The sequence below is a fragment of the Vigna unguiculata genome, chromosome 8 (genome assembly GCF_037176805.1).
Source record: "Vigna unguiculata cultivar grain cowpea cultivar isolate G323 ecotype 2 chromosome 8, ASM3717680v1, whole genome shotgun sequence".
NCBI lineage: Eukaryota > Viridiplantae > Streptophyta > Magnoliopsida > Fabales > Fabaceae > Vigna > Vigna unguiculata.
The window spans coordinates 39,818,931-39,835,485 of record NC_140799.1 but is presented as its reverse complement, the minus strand read 5'-3'; the positions used below and the strand labels follow the sequence as shown (position 1 = coordinate 39,835,485).

General features: G+C 29.9%; 2 protein-coding genes across 2 annotated transcripts; both read right to left on the bottom strand.

The window, feature by feature from the left end:
- Positions 1-558: 558 nt before the first annotated feature.
- NAC042 (NAC domain containing protein 42) lies at positions 559-3,113 on the bottom strand. Its single transcript, XM_028083790.2, has 3 exons — positions 2,769-3,113; positions 2,217-2,515; positions 559-1,090 (listed from the first exon to the last, which is right to left on the bottom strand). Exons 1-3 carry the CDS (start codon positions 2,965-2,967, stop codon positions 704-706), a joined length of 885 nt encoding a protein of 294 aa, XP_027939591.2. The 5' UTR covers positions 2,968-3,113; the 3' UTR covers positions 559-703.
- A 5,439-nt stretch (positions 3,114-8,552) lies between these two features.
- Positions 8,553-16,112, bottom strand: LOC114194589 (TMV resistance protein N-like). Its single transcript, XM_028084920.2, has 5 exons — positions 15,578-16,112; positions 11,763-12,867; positions 11,382-11,654; positions 10,536-11,231; positions 8,553-10,083 (listed from the first exon to the last, which is right to left on the bottom strand). Exons 1-5 carry the CDS (start codon positions 16,066-16,068, stop codon positions 8,740-8,742), a joined length of 3,909 nt encoding a protein of 1,302 aa, XP_027940721.1. The 5' UTR covers positions 16,069-16,112; the 3' UTR covers positions 8,553-8,739.
- Positions 16,113-16,555: the final 443 nt, after the last annotated feature.

The window sequence follows — 16,555 nt, the reverse complement described above, 5'->3', positions numbered from 1 at the left end:
ATAGACACTGTCCTATCTAATTCAACATATTTTCATTAATAGCGATATTGATGTCATTTTAATAAACTAAAAAAACATTTAACTGAGTCAATTTTTTAAATATTAAAACTCAATTGAAACTAAAATATAATAAGAATCAAATTTAAACTTTCCGAGCAAGTACGAGACTAAAGAATAATTTGAGACTATAAAGTAATTAAGACGGTTATATTTATAGACTAAAGCAGTTTTGAAGAAAACCTTTTAGTATTTTTTTTTTCTTTTAAAAACCGTATTTTTTCTTTAAAAATTTGAGATGTGAAAATGAAATTTTTGATTTTAAAAATAAAAACTGAATATGTTTCAAATTTAAAGAAATAAAATTAAACTCTTCTTTTCAATTAATTCCAGATAAATTAAATTTTTAATTCGGGAAAAAGTAAAAAATATCTGTTCCTTTCTATCAGGTTGAATGAAACTTTTATTTATTTTTGGATGGAATATTTAAAAGATAACAGGACAAACAAATAAAATGGTCCCCGAATAAAGGTATAGATAAAAATAAAATAAAGGTAGCAATAGATAACCAAAGAAAAAGCTAATATATATTGTGTCAAACTAAGTTGTCACGAAAAAAAAGAATAGAGTGAGAGGTATATATATAAGAAATATGTATATATGTCACTATGTTATAAGTGGTTTAAGCATGGAAATGAAAATGGTATCAAAATGTATTAAACTCTTTACAGTGATGAGAAAGGCTGGATGGATCAACAGCAAACTGAACCACAGAAGTGAGATCATCCCAATTGTCATGAGGCAATTCCAGATTCTGATGATGGTTCCAAAAACTGGAGTAAGAAAAGGTTGTGGGAGGCTGTTGTTCAACATGTCCAAAAACTGGTTTCATCATCATTTGGTTTTGCTGAAGGAGCAGTGATGATGGTGAGTTTGTGAAAGTCAAGCATGGCTTGCTGGTGTCAGATTCTAAACTGCATGTTTTGGAACTTGAAGACTTCGTGATTGGTGCTGTGTTTAAGTCTTTCAAATTTGGTGTGTACCGCTTGTAAGATGGGACTCGTTTGAATATTCGACATAGCGTCCACACTTCCTGCCAAACCAAACACAACCACACATTAAATCCCTCAATAACATGTTCAAAATATATATAATTTGATATAAAATTGATGATTTCACATTAATTAAAAATATGATAAAAATTTATAAATAGATGAGTGTAAAAAGTCTAATTTTTAAAAAATAAAAATTAATAAAGAAAAAAAAAATAGTCCATGTGTCTTAATCTATAAGTAATTAGTTCTTCCTTTTGGGTCCAAGAAAGGTGCTTGAGACTTTAGAAAAAGAATAGAGATACAATTGTTTGTTTGTGATCTTCTTGAATATGAACATGTTTCGAATCCGAATCTCAGAAACTTGTGGTGGTTTGACTATGTTATCTCACAATTGTCTTTTTCCTACGGTTCTAGATGGTTTATTAATTTAACATTTTATCAAACTTCTTTTCATTACCACATAAACAAGAAACATGAGACGCATTCTTCTAAGATCAGAACATATTATATTGACTTTTACACCACTTTCCTTCCTTTATTCCACTTTATTTCAAATTAATTCTAGTTTTACATGATTAATGCTTTATTAAATAATTCTTTTGAACTATCTTCATATGTTAGGAATACAGGAGTGAATAATTAAAGAGATAAACAATGATCTCAGAAAAAAGGTATACAATATTTTTCATATAATTTAAAGTATTTCTTAATCTATTATGAAAACCTTAGCGATATCACGGTGTAAAATGGGACGGTAATATCGATTTTCTCAAAAAGTTTTAGTTTGACTAATGTGCTCACATTTCAATAAAATATTATATATTTTCTTTCTAATTTGTTCTCAGATTAGCACTATTCTATCTGTCATAGTCAAAAAATAATGCATTTATGGAAAGTATCAGATTATTTTAATAAAACTAATATTCCTAAAATAGTATATTTGCCTATTTTTTTAATTTGTATTAAAATATAATATAATTAAAATAAACTACACTAATTAAATTTCATCCTTTTTTTTCCCACTATTACCAAGATATCTAAATACATGCAATGCAAAAAAAAAAAGTGAGAATTGAATGTTTCTAAAACAATGAACAAATTGTGATTATGGTGTGATGAAGACAGTAAAATATTTGTAAGAGTGACATAGCATAATTGACTTACAGCTTCTTGAATGTCATTAGGTTGTGTGTTAGTGGTGGATTTTCCATTGGGTGGAAGACGAAACTCATGCATCATCCAATCAGTTTTGGTGCCTTTTCCAGCACTTCCACGGTAATACACCAATGATTTCTTCAACCCAATGCATTCATGAGGTTCTTTAACACAGTATATTGGTTTATCAATCCCTGTGGCTTTCCAAAACCCAGAACCTGTTACTCTGTTAGGCCTTATACTGTTTCTGTACTTTCTCCCTCTTATGCAGAAGAAGTACCACTCCTTCTCCCCCACAGAACTTGCTTCTTCATACACCAATCACCACCACCACACAAAAACACAACTTCAGATTAGAAACCACCAACAATTAGTCAAACACAATAACCATATCAAATCATAAAATCATATTATCAAACACCTTGCAAGCACTGTAATTATGCAGAACTGTAACCAAACTCATGAAATTCATCTGCTGCATCAGATGCAAAAAACAGTTGTTCACTTCAGTAATGAATACCATGTATGATATTGGATAAATGAAGAGGAGGGTGAACTTACTTGGAAGATCCCATGGATCATATTTGTAGATGTCAATCTGTTTGATGAGTTCAATTCTGAGAGGCTTCTTCTCCACCTTTCGCCTCAGATAAAACCCCACAAGCTCTTCGTCTGTCGGATGGAATCTGAACCCTGGAAGCACAACTTCATCTTCTTTCTTCTCATCTTCATCGGAGTTATGTAACTTGGCCACATCCATTGTTGATCTCTGTAACACTTCAAACTTGGGAACCTTCTTCCTTCTTAATCTTTTGCCTATGTTCCTCCTTTTCGTGTACTTATATTAATTTCTGTCACCTCGGTGTGTAAATTGAATATTAGCTTCTGCAGTCAAGTCAAATATTTCCATTAGACAGTGTGTGGATGTCATCAAAATAAAATTGAAGCTTACAAGTTTTTTAACACAGCACACATTCTAATTTTGGAAATAAAATAATATTTTCAAACTAAAGATATTTTTAATATCTAATCTCTTTATAAAATTATTAGAGTTTTTTCACTATAACTGTAAAATAACATTTCTTTCACGAATACTGCATTATTCCCTCAGAAAAAAAAAATTACACTATTTTTTAATATTAATATTATGGTGCTTGATTTAGTCCCACATCGAATTTACTTGTTACTAATATAACCTAACTTGCATTGTTCTTTAGATCTACTTTGTTAATTCCAATAGTATCAGAAATCAAATCAATGCATAGAAAATGAATGCGTTGTCATACTATATAGAATTCAGACTATATCACATCACTTCTTTTACTAGATCTTATGGAGCCTGTTGATGCAGAATAAAATCGAGTCTGATCATAGAAAAGATTCTCTTCTATTTTGGTATATAAAATATTTGATGTAAAACTTATACACAGAAACAAAACATTTTATAAGGTAGTGGTGGATGTATATATACACATTCTACAACAAAGACCTATTAAGTTATTTTTGAAAGAAAAATGTTGAATATTTTCACAATAAGATCCAATAACTATTCGCTAATGAATGATACAATAAATCAAATAAATAACAAATTTTACTGTAATAGGTTTTGTATAATTAGAAAATCATGAAATTAATTTTAAAATTAAATCAGTCTTACAAAACTAAAATAAGATACGTATTCATTTATATATTATAAGATGATTTTTATATCTAAACCACCCCAACCATCATCTCTCCTAAATCCAACCATGCGTCATCAATTTGTTTAAGCTTTGAAAAATCGGGTTCTTTAACATTTTTTTTATCATAAGGTTTTTAATTAAAAATGATATCATAATTATTTTTGTATGATTTTGTAGCATTAAGTTAATGGTGTGCAATTTGAGCGAAGGTCAATGAATGTTAGCTTGAAGGGCAGCAAGAGAGTAAAGTCTATGAGAGTGGGCACAACTTTGACTATGATATATGCATAACAGGTACTTGCAATTAAACAACGGAAAAGGTCAAACCAGATTTCAAAGTCATTATTTGTCTCTACAGAATTTTCGAAAGCTAACTTTAACAATTAGATTATTGGTGCTTGGAATTATCATCCACCAACGTCAATTTCCACTTCTATTTTCTAAATATCTTCCAAAATCTTGTTACTTCTTCCTTTTCAAAACACATTTTCTCCTTTTTTTTGTCATCAATAATACATACGTGACAATACATGAGATCACTCCCAGAGAATCGAAGACTATAGTTATTCTTTTTTGTTTTTTTGTTTTCTTTTAAGCCTCTGATTTAGGTATATACTTTTTTTTATCAATAATATAATATTTTATATTAACTCAAAACCCCCCATAATTCAATCAACCAACAAATTTTAATAACAAATTAATTAAACATACCCTAATTTATGTCACATCTTTATATATAAATTAACTCACGGTTTGTGACTCAAAAAAAAAAATCATATATTCTCATAGGTTCTATGGTGACTGATATATCCAAAGTTATCAGAGAGATCAAATTGATTTGCAAGTTGCAAACAATTGAAAGAAAGGTACCACTTTGTGTGTTTTTGTCCTTGAAAGTACAACCTACCCCAATGGAGAAAAAAAAAGAAGAAGCATCTGAAAGTGACAAAGAAGATTAGTAGTAGATAGATTTTGTGTTCTAAAACATTTGGAATCAAAGATTTCACAATTGTGGATGCTTCTCAAACAAACAATTAACTAGTCCTATGATGTTTCAAGATATAAAATACTTGACGTGAACGATATATTAATAAGTAAAACAAATAAAAACGGACTAAGATAACCTAATTCTATTTTTGATAATACAAATTAAAACAAAATATAAGTTATCTTATTTAAATATGTGGATTACTGGGTTAAAATCTCCGTACACAAATAAAAATAAAAATGATTAAAGAAAAGTACGGCACAATTTTCGTATCAAAATAAACAAAAGAATTAAATTTTTAGACTAATCTAAATAAAACACTACTGGGCATGGGCCACCAGCCCACTTAAAGCCCAATTTTTAGTAGGCAAAAGTACGATGATGGGTTAATAATATTATTTTCACGCGCTTATGACAACAGTGAAGCTTACTTGTGTCCGAAGGAGGATTTTTATAAAATTTTTAATTTTATATAAGAACTAAATTATGAATTAATTTCATTATTTGATTATATATAATGCACGAGACTGACTCGTGGTCAATTCTTCAAAGAAATTTCTTAACTTTGTAATATTATCTATCACGTGACCACGTCAATAGTTTATATTGTAAAATATTTTTTAAAAAGAAACTTTTAAATAATGAATTGAAAATTCAAATTTCCATTTCTCGTGTTTCTTTTTTTCCTTATTTATTTGAATAAGGAAATTTCAATATCTAATTTGATGATTTCACAACAATTGAAAATAGAAGCGGTCAGATTATTACGCGGTCTCGTCTCGTGTTCTTAGAACAAAGAGGAATCCAAACTAAAATTTATTTATTTTTAAATATATTGTATCTAATTTTTTATTAAAAAAATATTGATATAATGATAATAATGTAAAAAAAATGCCATTAAAAGTCACCTCAATCAAATATTTTTAATGCTGGTCATTAATATAATTTTTTATTATTTATTATTTTTAGTTTATAGTTTTAATACACTTTGAAATGTATAAAAAGTAAATTTTAGATCATTAAGTTTTGGTTTCTATTAGAAGGTACTTTAAATTTCACTTAATTTCAAAAAATAAGACTTTAAATTAGAATTTTGATATTATATTAAGAAATAAATTTTAAATTTTTTTTAATTTCACAAAATTAGTTTGTAAGATAAAATTTGTACAATTTATATATTTTGAAATGATCTTTCGATATAAAAACTTTACAATATCGATTTTTGAATTTTTATACAAAAATAAATTATTATAATTCTGAAGTTGGAATCTCTAACAATTTTTGTTCATATTTTTTTAATATGATACTACAGCAAGATAAAAAATATTTCTTTTTAAATTAAAATATAGTCAAATTAAGACATTTGATAGTAGTACTTTCTTTAGACTCAAATATAATAAAAAAAGATTAATATTTAGTTTAGATTTTGATTCAACTTTTAAAAAATAAGGGTTAAGTATGTTTTTAGTCTTTGAATTTTGACCAAAAACTGGAATTCATTTTTGGTCGAAATTTTGATAAATTTTGGTCTCTAAACTTTAAGAATGAATGAATATAATCTTTTTAACCTAATTTTGTTAACTTTTTTTTAGGTTTCGAACGCATTTCTCAGTAAATATTAAGTCATGAATGTGTTAAACGGCGTAAACAACTCCAATATTAACATGAAACATATTCCACATGTTGAAAAAAGTCAACGTAATTGGATTAAAAAGAATTATATTTATTCATTTTTTAAGTTTAAGAACCAAAATTTATCAAAGTTTCGACCAGGGAAGAATTTTAATTTTTAACCAAAGTTCATGGATTAAAAACATACTTAACCCAAAAAATAAAACAAAATGATTAATACATCAATGTGAGTGGGCAGATATGATCTTTCTAATCAATCAAAACCATATTTGGTTCCTAAATTAGGTAGTTAAGTAGGAAACCATAATGTGTCAAGTTGCAAGTTATAGTTGATCCTTATCTTAATGGACCAAAATTTTGAAATACTTTTAGGTCTTAGGAATCACAGTTTTTGCTATAATAACTGCGAAAATTACTGCAAATATTCAACTTTTTTCTCCTAATTCAGTGCTAAATTTGGTAAATTATACCAATATCATGCGTATTTGCCTACCCATGAGACTTTTTCACCAGATTATACATGCACTCTCATGGTTTAAGAAAATTTCACTTCAAATCCCCTTTTTAATCTTATACTTGTTGGTCATACATAAATATTTTACAAATAATCAAAGAAAAATAATTATATTGGAGAACAAGAGTAAAGTCAATTAAAATATAAATTTCAATTCTAACTCAATTTTAAAAAATTAACTTAGTGAAGTTTATGTTTATTTATAACATATTAAAAATGAATTTTAAAATTAATTAAAATTATATATTAGTGATGATACCAGAGAAATGACACGACAAATCAAACAAATAACAAATCGTAAGATGATAAGTTCTAATAATTTCAGTATCATCTTAAAAAGTTAATTTTCAATCTAATTCAACTTATAAAATCAATCTATAAAATGATATTTACACACTAAATTCATCTTTATCTTTAGTCCAACAATATTACATATGAAAAAAATTGTGAAAATTTACAATAAATATCTAAGTAATACTTTTAATATATATTTATGTTTAACAAACATACATATTTTACCTGCTTTGTAGATCAAAAATATTTTGAATTTTAATAAAAGTTTTACATGCTGTGTCAAAGCAAAAATGTTTTAATAAGGTGTCAAGTGGGTATCTTAATTTCAACGGTCTCCATTGATTTTGATTGTGCAAGTTAAGCCCATTTTCTTGACAGATTTTTCTCTCCCTTTCCAGCTATTTGTTTGTTTAGAAAACCGTTCAAACCCATTAAATCAAGATAACAATCCTTTAATAATTAATTATGTATTTTTTGTTTTTAAATAAAATTATCAATGTGTTATATATAGTGAGTGTTTATTGGATAAAAATATTTAACATTATTGCCTCACAGCCACCTTTTGTGTTCATATGGTTTCCACGCAAAATAGGACAGTTTAGGATTCGTTTATATTTGAGTTCACACGTGTTTGACACTAATTATTAATTAGCTAAAAGTTAATAATAAATAAAAATCTAATTACATTTAAATCAAATCTTAATATCAGATAATTATAAATTGTTAAGAATTATAAGTTGTATTAATTTTTCATTCTTTTTCTCCTATTGGTATTGGTCGGTACCATACTCATTAAAAATACAATATAATAATATAATAATATTTTGATAATTAAATTTTAATAATTTTATCTTATAATCTGATGTATTAATATTTAAGTAATTTTTTAATATAATAAATAAAAAAAATAAAACTACGCTGAAATTGTAGATTGTAATAAGAGAAAGTCATACAAAATGTAATTTTAAGAAATCATTTTTCACATGAAAAATACCAACCTTATACCACTAAACAATTAGAAGATGATTATAAGCAAACTATGTATACAAGATTTTCAAAATATTTGAACTATTTAAGGAAAGAATACACAATAGGAAAAGTACTAACCTTATACCACTAAACAATTAAAAGATGATTATTTAAGCAAACTATGTATTTGAACGCAACCAGGTGAAACTAATTCTGCAAAGCTGAAGTCCTTGCATAAATCATACATACTACTGCATAAAACAAAATGCAACACAAAAACTTCATATATATACCCAAAGAGATGTATCATTATCCACCTTCCTGCCTTCTCTTGAAATCCGCAGATCAAGAACATCACTTTAACAGAAACAAATAACATGTCCGAAAAATAGTTTACACACACAGAATACAATTTAACAGACATCATTCTACACCTGCTATAAAACAAATGTTCTAGGAAATGTTTTGATTATTAGTAGCCTCATCAGTGACACTTTCATGAGCTTGTGTGTGGGTGCAGAGAGCAAGTAAAATGGCCCGTGCTTCAAGGACTCCATCCCTGAGTCCATTCAAGAACATTGCAGTCATTACATCTTCAAACTCCTCTGAATTCTGGAGCCTCTCAACCACACCATTGAATACCCTCTCTATTTCTTTCACTCTTTCTTTCAAAACAACACTATCATTTTCGTACTTTGCCACACCATAAACCCTGTCTACTCTCTTCCCAACCAACGCATCATATTGGATGTGGAATTTCTGAATCAGTTCATCATATCGATTTTTGGAACAGCTGGGTGCGTTCTGAGCAGCATTTTCACGTAGTGCAAGTCCGTTGCGCAGAACTTGGTGGCTCTCCTTCAACTTCCACAGGGTTTTAGTTTTGAGCTCGGATTCCGAAGAACTCTGCTGCTTCATCATCATCATGTATATTTGCATGAGAGGGTCGTGAGAGGGAGGAAGTGTCACTGTAGTCCAATCCAAATGAGGAATCCTCATTTTTTCTTGTAAGGGTGTTTTAAAATCTCCTTTAATCCCTTTCCTATTTGCTACAGTACTCAGTGTTGCCCCCACGTCCAAATCAGGAAATCTCCGATTTGCTTCCAAGAGTCCAGCTTGAACTCCAGTGAAGTATGTCCTATTTTCAGCTGTCGGTATTAGCTCCATCCCTTCAGCTGTCCATAACATCCTAGGACCCTTCTCCAAGGTTGCGGTAAAGATTTCAACAATATCCAGAGAAGGAAATCTATTCCGTGCCTCAAAAAGTCCATCTCTTATTCCTTCATATAATATTTCAATCGCTGTTCCTTTCAGATCATGAAGCTCATTTTCGTTCTCAAGGGGACAAGTGAATAGGAGATCTTCCATGTTGCTTCCTTCTTCATACACAAAAGCACCCCAACCACTTATCGTCAAGCTCCAAGTGGCATCACACGCAACCTCAACCAGATTCCACTCATTCCCCAGAAGTCCATCAAGGCCAAACCACTCCTCCTCACTGCACAAAACTCGTAAATCACACACCAACATGTGTTCTGCTTCAATTCTAAAGTGCTGATACCCTTTCCGAGGAACATATCGACCGTTGATAAGTAAACGGAGATCAACAAGTTGACGGAAACCATATTCCCTTTCACTTGGATTTTGGAAGTGGAAGATCATGGCTACAACAATGTTAGGGAACTTCCCACGAACCCAGAAATGAGGAATACTTTCCACTCCCACGAAGTTAAACCATTTTGGAATTTCAGTTGTAAATGGCATCACCATTTCTATTCCACCAACCCCTTTCTTCACCTATCACATTATTGTAACAGTTTCAATTCTCACTTCTAATAAATCTTATCCATTTATAACTATGACTAAACATAGTATAAATACAAGTTATTTTAAGAAAAATGTAAAGGTACATATCAAAGATGCTGGAAGTTCATATTCAATATTTATAATTTTAAACCATTATAAACAAATATTTTACATTCTAAAGATATAAGTTGTATGTTATTACAGTATGTAAGTTGTATTTTATGTATAAAAATTTAACAAATAGATCTCTTTTTAAAGGTTTAAAATTAAAAATGTTAGTAAATATTTAAAAATGCATGTTTTAAAACCAAAGAAAAAAAAGTATGAAAAAATAATAATATTTGAAAACTGACCATACATATTTATGTTAGAAAATGTGAAAATATTATTTTCTTAGAATAAAGGTACAAGATGTAACTTATTAAGCAGTGAAGTCATGATACCTGACACCATAGCATGTCTGATGTTTCTTCTGTTAACTTGAAACAAGATCTTGCATTTACTTTCTGAACAGTCGACGACAACTCTGAAATTTCTTCAAGATGCAAACAGTCATGAACATCAAGAATTCTCAAGCTGGTGGGTTCAGGAACTTTATTAAGCTTCTTACATCCATTCAAATCGAGACTTGCCCTGTCACCACATTCCTTGATGCATGAAGGAATAGATACAAAATTGTTTTCTGAAGCAATCAATTCTTCTAATTTTGGCAACATGAATAAGCTGCTTGGTAGATATTTAAGTTTCCTGTTATTCGATATGTCTAAGGAAACAAGCTCAGTAAGTTTACTAACGGATTCTGGAAGCTCTTGAATACCCGTATTTGTCATATAAATCTTCAATGGCTTTGTCATTTCTTTCGTTATCTCTGGGAAGTGACCAAGGCTTTCACAAAAGTTAAGGTTAAAGATCTCTAGAGATGGCAGAAACATTCTGGACATGAAATTTTGAAGTTTTCTGCATTCTGAAAGATTTAAGTGCGCAAGCCTTTTTAGAACTCCAACAGATTCATGGACTGCAATTAGGTTTCTACAATGATCAAGTCTCATTTCTCTTAGATTCTGAAGTTCGGACACATCAGGTATTTCAGTTATACATTGGTTATACGAAAAGTCCATATTGGTCAAGCATGGAAATTTCTGCCAAAAAGAAAAGTCAATATTAATAAAAATGATCATTCGCAGCTTCTTCAGTTATTAACTTATTAATGTGAATAAATAATATGGAAGTTTTTGTCCAATGAAAAATTGAAACGTAAAAAAATAGTAAATCATGGTGTAGAATTGTACCTTGAATGGCTCTTGGAATGTTAGACGACTTCTAGGTAAATTGAAGACAACGATTTTCTTTGGATGAAATTTTGGTGGGAAAGACTTTGAAGGATAGTTCTCCCAGTGAAGCAGTCTTAGATGATTTGGTAAATGTTGAAGTTCAGATGAAAAGGATGTGTTTCGGACGATAAGAATTCTGAGCCATTTCATCTTCTCAAACTCAGTACCACTCCAATTTACCTTTTCTTCCTGAGGGGGATCAAGCATAATCCCTTGAATCTTGTCACTTCCCTTTAACACAAGTACAAAGAAGCAACATCAACTCCATATATTATCATTAACATAAAAACTATAATGTATAAATTGAAAAACAAATAGAATAAAAGAGAAGATGATTACAGAATCTTCGTTTAGTATTTCAAGAACATCTTCAAAATCCCATACTCTGCTACGTTCACCAGGATTATTTGGTGCTTCCTGCCTAACAATCTCTCTACCCATATCTTGTATTAGATCATGCATCTTCAGGAAGCCATTCTCGATAGTTATGAGAGATTTATTAACAAGCTCTTCCATTTTGTGAGCTGAACGAAATTCCTCAAGTATCTTGTTCACGTATTCCTTTCTCTCCCCTTTAAAGAAGCAAGCTATGTCCAAGAAAACTTGTTTGGCATCATTATCCAATCTATCGTAGCTTATTTTAAGCACATCTTGAATCTTTTTATTTGGAGGAGTTTTCTCATATTCTTCCAATGCATCTCCCCAAGCTTCTAAACTTGCTCCATGAATAGCTAAATCAGAGCCTATCACTTTTAAAGCCAGTGGAAGTCCTTTGGCGTAATCTACCGCTCTCACGGACACATCTTGAAAACCTGGTTTAGGATATCCTTGTCCGAATGCATTCCAACAAAAGAGCTTCAAAGAATGTTGTTCATCGAGTTCTTTCATTTCATAAATATTTTTAACATGGTGAGCAATTAGCACATCCTTTTCCCTTGTCGTTATAACGATCCTACTACCAGGACCAAACCAATCACACCATCCTGCCAGCTTTTCTAACTCCTTTTTATCATCAACGTCGTCAAGAACCAAAAGAACTTTCTTTCGGCGAAGCTTTTGTTTTATTTGATATATTCCTTTACTGCTACTTCCCAACTTAGTTTCTGACTCCTCTAACATCTCAGATAAAAGTGTCTTCTGTAGATCTTCCATGCCATTGATTGTGTTTGATTTTTCTCTAACACCAGCAAGAAAACTTGCAGCATCAAAGTGTTGAACAATGTTGTCATACAAAGCTTTGGCAAGTTCCGTTTTTCCAATTCCACCAAGTCCATATATGCCCAACATTCTTACAGTGTTGTCATCAGGCTTCATGTCCAAAAGTGACATAACCTCTTCTATGTTGGACTCAAGTCCAAGAGGGTTCTGACCCGTATATAAAGGTTTAGGACCTATATACTTGTGGATGTCCCCAACAATTTCTTTAATAAAATTGTTTTCACACCTGTAGGACTAGAAATTATTAATTATTTGTTTGACATCAGGATTTCATTTTTATTATATTGTACTATATAACAAGCATTGTGATTATTGTATACTCGAAAACAATAAGCATTAATAAATAATCAGTAGCACAGAATAATAATGATTACACGTTATGAATATACACAAAATTTACTATGAAAAAGTTAGTCAAATTTCGTTGAAAACAAAAAATTCGATAAATAAAGATAAATAAAGAGAAGTATCTAAATATAATATCAAATTCAAACAAAATATTGATTGTTTTTTCACTTTGGATTTGTTTAATAGTTTTTTAATCTTTAATTATTATTATTTTTTTAAATGTTCATAATTATAATCTCATGACTAAAAATTAACACACCACACCCAAAGAATCTAAAATTTAAATTCATAGTCAGCCATTTAACATTTTATATACATACATTATTATAATTAGGATATAGCAATAATATATGAAAAATACTACGCCTCATAAAAATAATATTAACATCCAAAAAGCACACTACCCGAGTCATTTCTTGTTTTTGTGAGAAGTAAATTCCCACATAATTAGTTAAACTTGAGTATAACATTTGTTTAGTCAAACACACTAAAATTACTAATTCCTACTTGAGTATAATATTTTTTTAATAAAACAGTGTGACGGTAGACCAAGGTAAGGATGGAACATTAAAAGGAGTGAACACGACATTTGACATTTGAAGGTAATAAAGATCGAAAAGACTAACGTAGTGTTCGCTTGATGGGTTCACACTGTTCAAATAAATTTGGAAGTGTAGATTCTAGTCGACCAACATGTTCCTTTATTACAATTTGAATTAAAATCAGAAAGCGGATTTGGGGATGGATGGTTTAATCCATCCACTCAAAAGTATGGTGATACTCATATAATTGTTTTAAGATTACGAAATTGTTCCTCCTTGTCTCGTTTTTCATGTAACTTTCTGCTTCAAACTGCCATACCGTGAGTGTGTGTGAACTGAATTCATTGGTGACTAGTGACTGGTGAGTGCAGCGAAGCATCGGGAACGAAGATGAAGGAAGTGTTTGGGTGTGGTGGGAAGGAAGATGATGGAAGTGGTGGGTTGTGGTGGCGGACGAAGATGAAGGAGGTGGTGGGCTGTGGTGGGGATGAAGCTCGCCTAGTGGATAGGGTATGCATACCGATTAGCTAATCGATGCGGTGCATTGTATGTGTGTGTGTATGGCACCGATTACGTAATCGATGCCTTTACAAAGAAGAGTTTGACACCGGTTACGTAACCGGTGTCGTGTGTGTTGTTTTCTTTTTAATTTTTTTTTACTTTATTTGTACAACTTTTGTTTAAAATTTAATTGTATAACTTTTTTTTTTAAATTTAATTGTATAATTTTTTTTATATTTATAAAAATTTAAATTTTTTTATTTTAAAATTTCATATAATTTAATATATTTTTTAATTCGTATTAATTATTTATAATTATTTTTATAACATCAAATTACAAAACCATTCTCTTTTTTCATCAAGGGTATTTTGGTAATTTTCTAATTTTATCTATTTTTACAATTTATTTTATCTATCACATCAATTAAATCTTTCACTAACTTTCATAAAACTTATCTTCAAATTCACTCACTTTACCCTCTAAATTCACTAAAAAACACACACAAATTCATCTACCCAAATCAATACAAATTCATCTTCACACTCTCCTCCATATTCACCCTCAAAGAACACACACTACACTAAGGTTTTTGGGTGGATGTATTATTCATAAGGAATGATAAGAGATAATTAAGAGGTGAGTAGCGTGTTCTTTTGGAGGTCATACAAGGTTATGAGGGGACATGATTAGAGGGATTGAGTGAAAATGCAATCTCACCATCCATAGTGAAATTAGAGGGTGATATAGTTGGATTTACCAAATTACCCTTCATTATTTAATTTTTGTTACATATGATTTTGCGGTTAAAATCATTACACATGATTGTAATTCATTTTCTTAATTTAATTCTATGTTAACGATAATAATAATTTATTATGGTTATAATAAAAAATTATTACTTCTAAAATTATTATTAAAAAGAAAAAAAATTCCATGTAAATTAATTATTTTTCACCTTATATATTTAATTTATTTTTATACAAAATATATTGTATAATTCATTTTTAATAATTTTTTTATATTTTCAATCATTCAATAAAATTTATAAATAATTTTAAATTATTTATATATAATTTTAAATTATTTATATATAATTTTAAATTATTTATATATAATTTTATATTACCTATAATAATAGGGACATTTGGGTTATCTAACTTTTTTTCTATTAATTTTTTTTAATATATAGATCAGTCAATTCAGTCATAAATTTTTGCAAAATTCACTTTCTAATTCATTCTAGAATTACCTTTGAGTCACTAAAAAAAACAAGACCAACTTTTCCTAAAACAACACCAACTTTCCCTTCTAATCCTCAGGATCTCTTCTTCTCTTACTCTCTCTAATATTTCTCTCAAAAGAATACAACCTACGTAATTTCGGAGAGTTGACATTTACATATATGTTAATTTAAGATTACTAGTGATTTTTCAAGTTAAAATAGAAAGATTATATAATGAGATTAGTTTTTGGTTTTATTTATTTATTTTTTGAAACTCTGGGATGGTAATTACATAGATGAAAGGAATTGTTGTTGTACATACCCGGTGGTAATAATATGCTTCCATGGCAAGTTAACTGCTTCAGACAAAGCAGATCTCCAATCCTGCATTATTTGCGACTCTTTTCCAAACTTATTTTCACGTGCCTTCATGTGTTTTCCGAAGCTATTTCTCTCTTGCACTATATCTGATGGATCTACATGGTAGAACACTGGCAAAACAACTTGCTTCTGCTTCTTCTCCCTCAGTTCCATGATCCTAACAAGTTCATCCAGACACCATGTGGAAGATGCATAGTTCTCAGAAAACACAACGATGAAAACCCTAGATTCTTCGATGGCCTTTTTCAGAGCAGGTGAAAGACTTTCCCCTATCGCCATATCCCTGTCATCATTGAAACTCTTCATTCCCTTCATACCCAACTCTCTACGGAGATGCCCTACAAAATTGCTTCTAGTATCTTCGCCTCTGAAACTAATGAACACATCGTACCTGAAACCGACACACTCTTCTTCCTCACAGTGTTTTGCCATGCTACAGTTCAATAAAGATGCTCAACTGCTTGCTTTCTTCAATTCAGTGTGTTGTGATTAAATACAGTGTCTTCACGCGCATACACGACCTACCTAAGCTTCGTGGAAGGTGCTCTCCTCCATGTTCATTCATTACACTGCTCACATGTCACATCTCGTACGTATTCTTTACTTTTTTTGCTGAAGTCGTGCACGTTTACTTTCAAGTTACTACGATTTAGATAAATTTAAAAATATTACTAACATTAGGTAAGTGGTATACAGTCAAGACGATCTTACTAACTGAAATCGTAAAGTATACGAATTTGAAAAAAAATAGTCTTCATGTTCAGAATAAATGACTCAATTTTTTTTTTGTCAAAAATTTAAAGTCGTGTAATGGAGAAGAAATTTTGATTGAGATATATAAAATTGAATTAGTTAGAAATGAAAACGACTTTCAATTATTTTTCCGAATCGAAAACACGACGTTAGTAAATTAAAATCA

Bases quoted from the DNA above. Each gene is read 5' to 3' on its own strand.
- NAC042 (XM_028083790.2), bottom strand. From the start codon at position 2,967: ATGGATGTGGCCAAGTTACATAACTCCGATGAAGATGAGAAGAAAGAA. The intron at 2,516-2,768 runs GTAAGTTCACCC...TGGTGTATGAAG, and splicing joins TGATCCATGGGATCTTCCAA to AAGCAAGTTCTGTGGGGGAG. The intron at 1,091-2,216 runs GTAAGTCAATTA...TTGGTTTGGCAG, and splicing joins CTAATGACATTCAAGAAGCT to GAAGTGTGGACGCTATGTCG.
- LOC114194589 (XM_028084920.2), bottom strand. From the start codon at position 16,068: ATGGCAAAACACTGTGAGGAAGAAGAGTGTGTCGGTTTCAGGTACGAT. The intron at 12,868-15,577 runs GTATGTACAACA...CTAGTCCTACAG, and splicing joins AAGCATATTATTACCACCGG to GTGTGAAAACAATTTTATTA. The intron at 11,655-11,762 runs GTAATCATCTTC...CTTGTGTTAAAG, and splicing joins AAATACTAAACGAAGATTCT to GGAAGTGACAAGATTCAAGG.